General features: G+C 37.0%; 2 protein-coding genes across 2 annotated transcripts; both read right to left on the reverse strand.

Moving 5' to 3' along the window:
* Nucleotides 1-5,811: 5,811 nt before the first annotated feature.
* LOC118774144 (olfactory receptor 2G3-like) lies at nucleotides 5,812-11,447 on the reverse strand. The gene is made up of 2 exons (XM_036523301.1): nucleotides 10,560-11,447; nucleotides 5,812-5,817 (listed from the first exon to the last, which is right to left on the reverse strand). Exons 1-2 carry the CDS (start codon nucleotides 11,445-11,447, stop codon nucleotides 5,812-5,814), a joined length of 894 nt encoding a protein of 297 aa, XP_036379194.1.
* A 2,427-nt stretch (nucleotides 11,448-13,874) lies between these two features.
* LOC118774145 (olfactory receptor 52D1-like) lies at nucleotides 13,875-14,825 on the reverse strand. Its single transcript, XM_036523302.1, has one exon. The coding sequence runs from the start codon at nucleotides 14,817-14,819 to the stop codon at nucleotides 13,875-13,877; it is 945 nt and encodes a 314-aa protein (XP_036379195.1). The 5' UTR covers nucleotides 14,820-14,825.
* Nucleotides 14,826-15,053: the final 228 nt, after the last annotated feature.

The following is a 15,053-nucleotide window of genomic DNA, read 5'->3' on the forward strand; positions in this document are numbered from 1 at the left end:
TAATAATTGATTAGGTGTCATCAGTGTAAATCTGTCTTCATCATTGGTAATTCATTTAAGATATTTGAAAAACACTTAAACAGTCAGCCATTGTATTAATGAATAGTTTAGCATTTGCTTCAGATATACCTGCAAAAATAGTTGCAGTGCTAGTGGTTGGAAGGTAGGGGGCAGAAAAAGGCTCTTGTGGTCATTTGTGTTTGTTTTGGTAACATTTCTGCTGTGTAAAGACTACATAAGCTAACAGGAAAATAACAGGAAAATAACGCAGCCACAGGTGACCGCTGTGGGAAAAGCATGCTCTTTGTGTTTCAAACCTAAAAATTCCAACTCTGCTGAAAGGGTTGGACAAATAAGAGAATAAATGGAAGGAAATGTAGTCACAGTCAGGAACAATCAAGAAAGAGAGGTGGTGTACAACTCATTGGATGATGGAAAAAGCAGCCATTCCCATGGATCTCATTTCATGATCCTAGCAGATGATCAGTCCCTTGTGGTTTCAAACAAATGTTACTTTCTCCAAGCCTACAGTGACGTGCTCAATGAAGGCCTTTATGGAAACATGTTTAGCTGAGAGGGATGTTAACACAAAGCTTGTGAAGAATTCTGAGCTCCCCTCTGTACCCCAGAAATGTTCACTCCATTGGTTACATTCACCTGTCACTTACATTTACCTAAAAGATAGTATAAATATCGTATTATGCAGAACGTGCAATTACACTCCTGTATTAGCCCCTCGTTCATTCAGTCATCCAATAAATATGCTTAAGAGGGAAGTCTTAACCTGCATCAATTATTTAAGTGACTACACCTTACTCATAAAGATTTGTGTCACAGTTCAATCTTGAGTTTATACACTGTATATATTTTTCCAGAGAGCACCAGTTTACAGCTGACCCTAATGGTGTTCACCTTTTATTGGCTTAAAGGCCAGTGCTGAAGTGACAGTTTACGGTGTTTATAAATGAACACAAGGTTCCATAAAATGCTTACAGGGGTGAACTCCACCTACTGGAATATACATGTACTCATAGAGGATGTTAAAATTGTATGTCCTTTTTTGAAGACAGTACAAAACCCATTAAAAATGCAAGGTATTTCCCAGTAATAAGACATGGGTAACAAAGGCTTTTAAACCATTGCTAAAAAAACATAAAGTACCATTCTGTTACTGGAGTGAGACTGGAAAATCAGTACGGAGGGGGGTGAAACACGATGGAAACCTAAAATTTGTGGGGAAAAGAGCATCTTAATGAGTTTTATGTGAATTAAAAAAGTAATTAAATATATCCATTCACTTCAACATTATCTGAGGAAATCACCTTCATTATACTGTATGGAAAACACATGCTTGAAAACACAGAGGTTAAATAACAATATGTTAAGGGTCCTGACTAGACTTACATTGATGGCAGACGTACCTGTGATTTTTTTGCTTTGTATTTATTTCAGTCTGTTATGATATTCTGCATATTATTTAAAATACGGTTGTTAAATGAAAATGCTCATCAGGGACAGTGAAGTTTTATTGCATTTAGTTGCATTGAGCTGTAAGATGGCTGGTCTGACTCTGTGGATCAGTGTAGAACATATGTTTTGGCTGAAGTTGTCCCCCTAGGGCAACTAACTTGGGTAGTATTTGAACTGAGGAGTCTTCCAGAGGTTCTTTGTTCATGGAGTGGTAGACCTTTGTCAAAATTACTGCATGTCATGTGCAGACTTAGATATTGCTCTTGATCACTGTGTTTCAGGACAGGTAGCTGTGGCCAAGGGGATAACTCCATTTATAGGAGCCTAAGAAAGATCTGTGAGTGACAGAGTTTGTACAGGCAGTTGCTGCTGTCTGCTGTTTCTAGCTTTACATTGTATTTCAGGGGTCTTACGGTACCCCACCTTCTGAGCCCCGATTGAAATTTTCTCAGAGGGGAGCATGCATTCTGCACTGAAGCAGATACTTCCACAGTAGCCTTATTGTTTCAGATTGAGGATTTCTGAACTTTCTCAAAAGAAGGACACAAACAGTGACATATATTACATCTATTTTTATTATATTTTTGAGAAAAAAAGTATAATTTTGGAGTAACAAAGAGAATATTACAGTTTGCAAATGTCAGGTGTGGGATGCACGAGTTCTGGCGCAATGCGTGTTTGTTGTAATTGTATATATATATATTTTTTTTCTTCAAAGCTGAGGCTTACACTCCCAAAGGTTAACCCTTGTTCATTTCATGTTGTGCAAATCCAGGCTGTCAAAATAGTAAAACAATGCGATAATACAAAGGAGGGTAAACTGCAATGTCATGTCTGGCAAAGAGCTGGAAGCTGAGCTGTATCCTGAGTGTTAATTTGTGTATGTGTTCAATACATTATAGCTCCACTGATCAACATTGTAAGGCCGGATAGATCTGGGATCATGCTTCAACTGAAAGGCAATGCTATAAGCCACTGTGAGGCAGGCACATTTTTCAAATTGCTTGTAATAATTTATAATTTAGAATTTTACAGTATTTTACCAGACTGTTTTTAATAAAAGTAAAAAGCCGTGTGGCAAGTGTTGAAGAGCTAGCTAATTTTGTGGAAATAGTGACCCAACACAGACAGTCTAAAATAATTAGTGGTGCGCTTGAGCCTGTCAGATGCCAATTCTCAAGCCAGTAAGCAAATAGAGATCAGTGGATGTATGGAACTGCTGCAGGAATTTAATTTCCATCTGTGGCTTGAATTACTTGTGTTTTGTAGACATAGTTTTGTAATATTCACACACCACCAGAGAGTTGTTGATTCTTAATTTGTGTTGCATTGTATGAATTTATTTATTTTTATTTATTTATTTATTTATTTGCTGTGGTTATTTGCAAGATTGTTGCTCAATGTTGAAAAGTTGTATCCCTTGATTCATTAAACTCAAACAAACTACAACTTTTTCATGCTGTTGGATTGAATCCTTTCAGACACAAAAACAGAAATACTATGAATTGTTTTTATTTTGGGAGTTTTTCTGTATTGTTAGATCTTGGTGTTTATTTCCAATGTGATGGAATGACATTTTGTTTGCTACAGATGCTGTAGTTGGAGCTAGCAGTGCAATTTAATGAGCAACTTAACAATCAGTTCCTAGCTAGCTAGCTACCAACCTTTCACAGTCAGAGGAAAGTTTTGAGTGTATTTTAAACTACAATTTTAAATTATTAAATGAAGCAACAACTAGTTTCTATTCCTGACTACTTACTGGTAGGACATGAATTAATTCATATACAGTAGCTTTTGCCAGGAAATTGTGTAAATCATAATGTTTATTCTCACTTGCTACAGATTTTGTACACACTTTATGGTGGGGGGAAACCCCTTTTTAACAACATTATCTAGTCTGTTAGAGACCCATGAATAACCAATGGATAAACTGTTGGTTATTTTGGAATTACATTAATTGACACTTTCCCCTGGACAGTTTTTTGTTCTTTCCAGCTAAATCCATAATTTTTTGGCACAAAATGGTGGCAAGTGGTAGAGGTGATAATATATCATACAGATCCTGTCACCCAAGTACACCACACACTTTTATATCCCAAATATAACACCTCCTTTTTTGGAAATCTGATGTAAGTTAACTACATCTTTTTTTTTCATTAAACCTTATGCTTATACCCTGTACCTCCTTCTTATTCCACCTCTGTTGACCTTCTGTCACTTTAAAGGAGATGCAATACAATGACATACAACATTCATGAATGTGTATGTCTTTGTTTAGGCCTTAAAAGCCATTAAGACAGGGAAAAGAACAGCTCCACTTCATAGCAAATGCAATGAAAGCCTTTATAGGAAACCTGTGAATGTTTTTAAGCCTTGTGTGACACCCAAATGTGTGATAAATTGTCACGCTTATGAAGATGTTAAGAATGTTTCGTAATGCTGAAATGACTGCAACTTGTGTGTTCCTCAAAAATGTTTATTTTAAACACTTCAAAGTTTAACTCGCATACTGGAACAAATTGAAATATAAACATGAATAAACACGAGGTCCACCATATAAATTTTAAGATTTTTATAAATCTATTCCGTGGACACTGCTTTTTAAAGGTTATTCAATTATTCACAATGTGTTCAGTGCCAGATGAGCTAGTCAGTGCAAGGTGGGCATCTACCCCCTGACATATTATGCAAATGTAAATTTGTTAGTACTGGAATGCTTAATGCTCGTCTTATGCATAGGCCAAGTTCATAAGAGGTCTGACTTCCTGTGTAATCCAGAGTAGCACTTTAACTGGTGGATTAGACTGTTTGACCATTCCTGAAATACCCTTCATCTTTCTCTGTGTGTTGTTAAGAGTTACCACTTGAGGGCAGTAGATAACAACAAAAACACTGTCCGGAAACAGCGACTGCAGTGGTTACCTCTGATACACACTAGGATCATGGGAACACAGCTGTTTATTTGACTGCTTTAATTTAGAAACAGTCAAATACATTGCAATATGGAGGAAGAAAAACTGTTTTTTTGTGAAGACATTTTTTAAAAAATGTTTATATTAAGTAGTTATGTCTGTATTTATCATCTGTTCTTATGGTGGAGATAGACTTAAGTACCCCACAGTCTGTTCCATTTACACATACTGTGCCAATGGGATGGATTGTGAAACTGAATGTATACCATTTTACAGTGTCCTCTGGAACTAGACAATATATACACTGTGATGGCACAGCAGCTAATCAATATCAACTTATGTGTTGATTTTAAACAGGGGCATAGCGGTAGCAGATTAACAAATCTCTCATCCAACACCAAACCTCTGGCCTGTTCAGTCTAGATGTAGCTGTGGACTCTTTCTCTCTCTGATACAACTACATAAATGCCCACAGTGATTTATTAGACATTTATTTCTGTACCATGTAAACTAATTTAAATACAGATTTTGAATATAATCTGAAATGGCCACAATAATTGCCTGTACTTGGACCATTTTCTTTTCGGTCTTTTTACTCTTCTCCATCTTAATTTTACATCCTTTCTTCTCACCCATGCCCTCTCCTCATATTCAGCAAAATAGTACTGAATCTGCTCATTGTAGCCAATTACAAAAATGTAGAAAACCTTAATAATGCTATGGGTACTTATCCACTTATGCCCTTATCCACAAATATAAGATCAGATAACTGCAACTAATCACATCCTCAATGATTTAGTGGAAATTTATTCTGATCCAGGATTGGGTGAGTGGTGGGTGGACCACGATATTTCCAAGCGTACAACCAATATGGGTGTACACATGATGTAATTTCAGTTTATAGAGGTCACTGTTTTGCCAGTAGTATTCTGTACAGGTGCTGCTATTGGGTAGGCAGGCTTCCCCTGATCAAATCTATAGTCTTCTCAGCATATCATTGAACTAAATCTTGAGCCACTTTTTTCTTCATATGTCTAAACTAAATATGGGTCCTGTTCTTACTCAATAAAATCAGCAGTGAACTCTACTGTGAGATTAATGGTTTTTTTTTCCAAAATTAGACATATACAAGCATTACATCTCATTCTATCAGAAAAGTGCTGCTGAATGAATTTCTCATGCATTTTATGAAACTTGATTCCAGATTTTTTTTGCTACAAACCACCCAGTTTCATTAGGTCTTCTCTGTTTGTCCTGTCCCGTATGCGTTGTAGTGTAGATTATGTCCCTCAAATTTATTCACTAGTACCTCTTTCAGTATTAGTTGATTAAAACAATTTTTATTGGATGTATGATGGGTCTATGGAGAATCCCTTGTACCTTAAATTATGTGGTAAAGTAATAAGCTGGAACTGGCCCTCCTGTGGGTTCAAGCCTATGAAAAAGGGGTTCTCGCATTAGGGGGCAGTTGAGAGGTTTGGACACTCTTTACCGTATACAGTTACGTTTTCAGTATCTTCAGTGTTCAAGTATGCATGACCACTCCTACTGGAGGACTGCAAACACAGTCTAGGCAAGAAGGGAGGATCTCAACTGGAGATATAAAAATGAAGAAATAATGTTGCCTTAAAAATAATTATGTTTGACTTGCCTTTGCAAATTAATATGAAATATCCATACACATATCTGCACACAAGTAGTACTGTGCATGCTGAATGTATCATGTTTTTAAAAGGCACAGGCATTCTACGCCTCTGCTCAGGAAGGGGGCACTTCTCATGAGCCTGACTGAGCTTTTCACGCGGTCTCTTCAGGGATTTGGCTGTGGGGTGTGCGCTTCTGTAAGAACTGCTTGCAGACACTCACTCAGCTTTCAAATAAGGCTCATTTGTAACACACATACACACAATTTTACTATGGTCTGAGGTATATGTGCTGATTGTGATGAATGCATAGTGTTTTCCAGTATAGCCTTGACATGGTGTGTCATATAGATAGATATGTACAACATACTGTATATCTCCAGGTGTGTTAGAATAATCCCTTCCCTTATGGATTTTGTTCCAATATATATCTTAGCATGCTACTGATTACACTCTCTGTCAGCCTTTTGAAGAATTTCAACATGGATTAAGTCAGTAGCAATAATTTTTCCAACATCTATTTTTAATATGAAATTGTAATCCAGTATCACCTGTTGCATAAACCCAAATTTCAGTGTTAAAATAACTTCTGCCATGTATGCAACACATGAATACATTTAATTCTCATTTTCATGCTTTCCTAGTAGGCTAGAAGTTTATTAACATTCCAGCCAAAACATTGTGCCTGTGTTTTGGTTCAAAAACAGAACTGGTTTCATTGTAGTTTTACAAATTGCAGTAACACATGACACATTCACAGAGGTAGTACTGGATCACTGATTAGTTGACAAGTAGTGCTTATTATGTCTGTCTTTTGACAGAGGTCTAAATTTATGAGATATAATTAAAAAAATGTTACAAGGTGGAATAACCTTTGAATATAATAGGAATAACAATCACCACTCCCCCCCTACCCCCCATTAACAATGTAACACAGTGCATAATCAACCCCACATGATTTTATTGCATTACAAATAACAGTGATCATTCTGACTGGTATGGTGATGTTTCAGAGCAAAGTACAGTAACTTCATGCAAATGAAAACAAGCAACAGTATGGCATAGTGGAAAGGAGCAAGACCCTTGACTGAAAGGTTGCTGATTTGATTTGATACTGCTGTTGTAACCTTAGGCAAGGTACTTAATCTAAATACCTCAGCAAGTATCCAGCTGTGTAATTGGATAACATAGACAGGAATCTGCTAAATGACAATGAAATAATGTAATTAAAAGAAAGAAACAATGAAATTATTCAAGAAATATCCAGATGATTTTGAATGCATTTTGAATGCATTTTGAAAAGGCTTATCATTCACACACATGAAGCATTCATAGGGATCCTTAAAAACTAGACCTATCCAAATTAAAATGTCATTCTAGAAAATATGATGTTTATGACTGAAGAATATGTTTCTTATCTATTTAACATATGTATATTAAATATAATATTATTCAACACAAACTGATACATCTCCCGTTTGCATAAAAGTCTTTCTAAATCCCAGTTATGACAGAAGAGTTTTTCAATGTGTGTTCCACATAAGGGCTCACTTAGTGTCCAGTAAATGGTAAGCACAACTGTACAACAAGGTACCATCCAAATGAAAACCAGGAATTTGCCAGTTGTCTCAGGTGTCATGATGGTGTGGTAGTGTAAAGGTTACATATTGCGACATACCGGTCAATGGCCATCACTGTTAAGCTGGTAACTTTCTTTTATTTTGCATATTTGTCACACTTAATTGTATTAGATCTTCAAACAAAATTTAATGTAAAGCAAAGACAACCAGAATAAACACAAAATACAGTTTTTAAATGATCATTTTATTTATTGAAGGAAAAAAGTTATCCAACACCAACTGGCCCTGTGTGAAAAAGTAAGTGCCCTATAGTTACTCAATCAACCAATTAACCAAGTCCAATTGATAATTGGGTTTAATTAGACTAGACACACCCAGGCTTGATTACTGCAAGCCCTGTTGAATCTCAGCATCACATAAATAGAACCTTTCCAGCAATGTGAAGTAGGCTAAAAGGTCTCAAAAAGCAGCACACTATGCTGCAATCAAAAGAAATTCCAGAAGTGATGAGAAAGAAAGTTATTGAAATATATCAGTCTAGAAAGGGTTACAAAGCTGTTTCTAAGGCTCTGGGACTCCAGCAAACCACAGTGAGAGCCATTATCTTCAAATGGAGAAAACTTGGAACAGTTTTGAATCTTCCCAGGAGTGGCCGGCCAACCAAAATTCGTTCAAGAGCACATTGAAAACTCATCCGGGAAGTCACAAAAGACCCAAATGACCATCTAAGGAACTTCAGGCCTCACTCACCTCAGATAAAGTCAGTGTTCATGATTCCACGATTAGAAAGAGACTCGACAAAAATGGTATCCATGGAAGCGCTGCAAGGCGAAAACCACTGTTAACCAAGAGGAACATAAAAGCTCATGTCACATTTGCCAAAAGACACCTTGATGACCCCAAGGCCTTTTGGGATAATGTTCTGTGGACTGATGAGTCGAAAGTGGAATTTTTTGGAAGACATGGATACCGTTACATCTAGCATAAAGCTAACACAGCATTCCACAATAAGAACATCATATCAACAGTCAGGGCCGGGGGAGGACAATCCAGTGCTCTGGGCAAAATACGAATATGCAGCCCCCTACGTTCAAATTTTGAAGAGAAAAAAAACACCAATTTATCACATATTGACCCCTATTTTTGACTTAAGACAGGTGTAATGAATTAATACCATTGACTCACCATTTAAAAGAGGACCTTTCTTGCTTTGGCTGCTGCAAACTCTTCAATTGTCTTGGAGTAATCCAATTTGCGACAGATTTGGTGCTCATTTGAAATTTTGGCCAATCCATTCAAATGATCTTGTGACATTGTTGATCACAGATAGTTCTTTACAAGTTTGAGACGCGAGAAACTCTCCTCTCTCCTGATGCCGTGGTTACTGGTACAGTTAACAATAAATGCAGGGCAACGCTAAGATTTGGGTACAAATCCAAAACATTTACTTGCAGACGTACCTAAGCATGTCAATGCACACATCGCTGGGATAGCTCTCGACAACTGTTTTTATCTAGAAGCTCAGATCATCTGCACAATGTCCCCAATTTCCTTTGCAAGATGCAAGCGCTTATCATGCAGTGTGTTGTGAAATGCTGTGGCAGGACCTTAAATGGGCAGTTCATGCTTGAAAACCCGCCAATGTGGCTGAATTAATGCAATTCTGCAAAGAAGAGTGAGCCAAAATTCCTCCACAGCGATGTGAAAGATTGATCTCCAGTTATCGGAAGCGACTGGTTGCAGTTGTTGCTGCTAAAGGTGGCACAACAGTTATTAATTTTGGGGGGTGGGGGGGGGCAACTACTTTTTCACATGGGTGATATAGTGTTGGATAACCTTTTTCCTCCAATAAATAAAATGATCATTTAAAAACTGTATTTTGTGTTTACTCTGGTTGTCTTTGTCTGTCCAGATTTTGCATAACAAACAGGCTTCTTTCTCCCCAAGCTGAAGTTATCTGGGATGGGAGAAGTTAGTTTCACAGCATCACATAACTTCACATATCACATCATCAGTCCTGAATGCTTTTTGCCGCATTTATGCAACAAGTCACCAGTTGTACTAGGCTCATCTCACTATAGTAACCTATGCAGTCAGACAGGAGCATTGAAGCAAGGCAATTACATTCCCCTGATGTACTAGCATGAAGCCAATGGCTATTTTTCACACTAAGTCCAAGTGTGCACACGGAGAATGGGCACAGAGAGTGGACACCAGCAGGAGGATAGGTGCTTTTCCACTAACACCATCCGAGCTCTTTGTATCCAAGCACCTGACAATTCACGGGGTACCTGAGAGCACTACGAGGAGGAGAACCTGCTGACATACTTTCCTGTACCCTGCTAGAACAAAGATGGTATGTGCTGCTAATGTGAGCTCCTAGTCACTGTTGGCTGATGACATGGCTGGGATCAAACCTGGGCTGTAAGGCTCAACCGGCACTCAAAATGAATGCCTTGTCAACTGAACCAGGTGGAAGCCTTCTGAAATAATTTTCATAACTATAAAACAATTTAAGCCTGAATGTTATAGTGAACTTAAAGCACAAAGTTTGGATGCACATTAACTGATATTACCAAGAAAAATAACTAGCACAAAATAAAGAAAAATATTTGAATATGTTTTTAGCTCTTTATAACTCTTCATTTAGGTTGAGCTAATTTTCCATCGATATTAATAGATGTGTTAAAGCACATTTAAAATTTATTTTACTCCTTCTCCTAAAGTAGACATCACTCACCCTTTGTGCATGACTTTCAGCATTGCAAAGGAAGTCAAATAATGCTTTATAGATAAGAGGCAAATAGTCTTTAATTTAGGTCATGCATTGCAATTCACTGCACATATTGGTAACAGGCACAAGAACTGTTAGTGATAATCATGTTACTAATGTTTTATTAATATGAAAATGTACTCTATAAAATATTTTTATTTCTGTAAAATATGTTTTTTACCCGTGTTCTGATAGGATTAAGATTTACACCATATATGATAGGATTGATAAATGGAGGAATGACTAAATATTTCACTGATATGAAGTTATGAAGCTCCTGTGAAAAGTCTTTACTGTGGAATCGAGTGTTTATACCGTCAAACAGTGTGACTACCACGAAATTGAAGAAAGCTACTAAATGTGGTAGACATGTTTGCATGAATTTATGTTGGTTTGATTTGGAACGTCTGCAGGCAGCAATTATTTTCCAGTAGGAGATGATGATAAAGGACACTAGTGATGTAATCACACACATAAAAATTGCATTTAACACAAACACAAAAGTGTCTTCTTTGCATGCAAGCTTTTCAAGAGCAGATGACTGACAGAAGAATTTGTCAATGTGAGATCCACACAAGGGCCGAATGATTGTCAAACAGGTGAAAAACACCACTGTACAACAAGGAAACATCCAAACAAAAACCAGACATTTGCCAGTTGTCTCAGCTGTCATGATGGTGTGGTAGTGTAAAGGTTTACATATTGCCACATACCGGTCAATCGCCATTACTGTTAAGCTGGTAAATTCACATAGAACGTATGAAAAGATAACAAAGTTCTGGATCAGACACCCACTGTATGAGATCACATGGGTGTCAGAGAGTAAATCAGACAGGAATTTAGGGAAAAATCCAGCCGTTCCAAACAGACCATTAATGCACAGGCTACACAGGAAGATGTACATGGGTTCATGCAGAGCTTTCTCCAATAAGACAACTGAGATCAAAGTCAGATTAAAAATAATGATCAAAAAGTAACCTTGAATAGCAAAAGCAAATATTATGTGTTTGCTTGTCCTGGATTCATTTATTCCTGAAAAAGTAAATATTGTAATAGATATGTTGTCCATTAAGTCTTCAACAAATCTTGCAGATCAATGGTGGAAGATAAAAAAATCTGTAAATAAAATAACATATACATTTAAATACGTTACATCAACAAGGTGATACAGCTACATTCATTCTTCAGTATTTATTACCAAAACAATATTTTTTACTTCAGTAAACTCACCTCCTGGCAATGTTAACCACTCGCTTTCCCAGTATGATAGGAGTGAATACAGGTATTGCAGTCTTACTGTCCCTGTGATCTGGTTGAGGGTAAAGCAAGTGTTCTTGATCAGGAGAACATACTGCATCATTTATAATGCCGCTTGTTGTTTTCCTGTTTCGGTCCTCCGATAGTTAAGACACTGGGAATTGACCTAATCGCTTTGCATTATTCGAAGAATTCTCAGAGGCCGAGCTAAAATCATTGCTTTTGTTTTTCTTTGTTGAATGTAGCAATCAAACAATGATTTTGAAATTGAAGAACTGCTGAATCTCTTATGGTTATATATATATAGATATGGTTACTAAGGTTCCTGCAGGTACATTGAAGGTGGGTCAGCATGAAATTCACAACCAGTTTACTAGGACAGAAAGCAGATTACTCTGTAATCACTTTTTTAAAAAAACACCTTTTTTGGCAAGTAGAGTTGCATACATCACTGAACACAATGGACAGCATGTTATATGGCTGTAGTCATGAGAACCCTTGAAAACATAGAATTTTTAAAAAGATAATTCTAAAAATATTGCCTGTTACAATGCCTATATATGAAATATGAGAATGTAAAATTGTTGTGATAATTTGTTCTGTTGTAATGGCCAGTTCTAAAGACATTTTGTACTTTTTGTTCCCCGGCAATTTTTTTTCATGTTCTGAAAAGTTCTGCAACAGCAGAAATCTTATTACTGGTTGGACAGCTAATCGGTTGCACTGTTTGAATGTTATATTTTAGCGAGCTGAATGTCAATCACAGGAATTTGTTTCCTTTATGGGCCTTAGGAATACTATAATGAAATGAAATTTAAAATGAAACTCTGGTAAAATTTTTTCTACTGAATCTAAATAGCTACGAGTAGAGCTAGCTAAGCTGAGTAGAGCTAAATAGCTAAGCTGAGTAGAGCTAAATAGAGTTAAGAGTGCATAAATTCTTATTTTTATTGTTCTTATTAAAATAGCCCTGCATTATGCAACACTCAATCAGGTTCTGTACATTCACATTAATACCTAGTTCACTTTTTAGTAGATAACCACACATCAAGGAGTACAGACACAAGGACTCATCAGCTTAAACACAGTATCTATAACACACATGAAATGAACTGATGATCCCACTGTTAATAGTATTTCCACTGTCTTCCAGGAGTCTCCTAATGTCTTTGCTTCATGTTCACAGCCTTGTGACAATTTTAATTAGTAATATTTCAGTAGATATGAATTTCCATACAATCAAAGCATGAAGGCTGTGTTTGATGTGGTTGCAGTGGTACTTGTATTTGGCTTGGAATCTGACAAAGGGAACACATACAAGGTTGTTGATCACCTGTTTGGACATCATAAACAGGGAAAAGGTAGATGGGGTGGAGGAAGGATGCAATGAACAGCTGATGATTAAAGGAAGTTGCATGGGGGATTTTTATAGTTGTGTGTCAGAACTCAGGCAGAGACTCAAGCGCAGACAGAGGAGATGGATGCCAAAAACAGGTTTAATAATCCAAACGGGTAATCCACAAAACGAAGTCAGGGCAGGCAGAGTCAAAAACCGGGCAGACATGGTGACCAAAACCACAGGGCAAGAATGAGGAACGTCAGGAAAAACAGGCAAAGTCCAAAACCAGAAAAACACAGCAAACATTCCACAAATCAGGTCCAGAAATCGTAGTCAAAAATAAACAGGCAAAGCAAAAGGAACCAACAGGCAAACCAGAACAGACGGCGAGTAGCGAAACCGCAAACTGAGACGAACTGGCAAACAAGACAGAGACAATCAGGGTAGATATAGGGCTAGGCTGATGAGGTGATGGGAAGCAGGTGTGCTGGCAGGCAGGTAGAGACAATCAGGTGGGCGGAGACAGGGCGGAGAGCGGGGCGGGGCTAGAACACAAGGAAACCAAAGCACATGGACAGGGAAAAGAAAACAACCGGCTAAGACGCCGCAGTCATGACAGTTGTGGACAGGAACATTTTGTCTAGGTTTGATTAATTGCATAGGAATTGTCTGATAGTATTCCTCCCAACTTTTGTTTGGAACTTCAGTAATATTTTGTTGATCAATCTGGAGATCTCCGATCATTCAGTTAACACCCTCTAGTAATACATTTCTTGAAATCAGTAATTGATGTGATTTTGCATGCGCTGCACTGTTTATTTTCAAGTTGAAGAACAATTTTAAACAGGGTGGAAATTAAAATACACACACCATATATAGTTGCAGAATATTTTCAGTTATTCACCTTTTTTTCCTTGTATGTAAAGAATCTGTGACTTTATGTTTCTTCAGAATCCTTTTACGTACCTCATTAACCTTTAGCCCATAGATAAGAGGGTTGAAAAGAGGGGGGATAACTAGAAATTCCACTTGCAGGAAATGACGTACACTCTGTGGAAAATCCTTTGGTCCATATCGACTGAACATTAAGTCAAAAAGTATAGCTATTGTAAAGTTGATTAATGAAATTAAATGTGGTAAACAAGTCTGCATAAATTTTTTCTGGTTATCTCTGGATTTTTTGCATGCAGGAATTAATTTCATGTATGAATACAGAATAAAAATTCCATGTCCAACGGACAAAATGATTACAATGAACCCAAACACATTATTTGTTGTAGTTGGTATGCAAGACAACTTCACAACTGACCAGTTGTCACAGTAGAGCTTATCAATGTGAAATCCACATAGTGGCAACCTGTTTGTCAACAAAATTCCAATTAGCACAGACAGAAAGGGGAAACTCCATGAAAATAAAATTAATTTGCCAATAGTATGAGCTGTCATGATCATGTGATATTCCAATGGTCTGCAGATAGCTACAAACCTGTCATAAGCCATTAATGTTAACGTTGTGTATTCACACATAGAGTAAGAGTAGATTACAAATATTTGTAGGAGACAACCATTGTATGAGATTACATGAGAGTCAGACAGTAAATCGGAGAGGAATTTAGGGTAGAACCCAGCTGTTCCAAACAGTCCATTAATACACAGATTACACAGGAAGATATACATGGGGTCATGGAGAGCTCTCTCTCGCAGGATTGTCACAATGAGGGTCAAATTACATACAATAATTACTAGATAAACAGCACTCGTCAAAGGAAAGAAAATATATTTATTTGCTTTTGATTCTTTAAATGCAGAAAGGGTGAATACCATATTAAATGATGTGTTGTCCATTTCGATGAATAAAACCTAGAAGGAAAAAAAGCAATATATAACATATATGCACTTTAACTGCCTTTCATCTGAAGTAGCTCTCATTACTTCTTTTAGTCAATCCTTCCTTAACCCATGAGAATCCAGCATGATGTAGCTGGCTAGTTTGCCACAAAAAACTCTGTCCTCTGTACATCTGACACACACACATATATATATACATATATATATATATATATATATATATATTTTTTT

Source organism: Megalops cyprinoides, chromosome 3, assembly GCF_013368585.1.
Source record: "Megalops cyprinoides isolate fMegCyp1 chromosome 3, fMegCyp1.pri, whole genome shotgun sequence".
In the NCBI taxonomy this organism is placed as follows: domain Eukaryota; kingdom Metazoa; phylum Chordata; class Actinopteri; order Elopiformes; family Megalopidae; genus Megalops; species Megalops cyprinoides.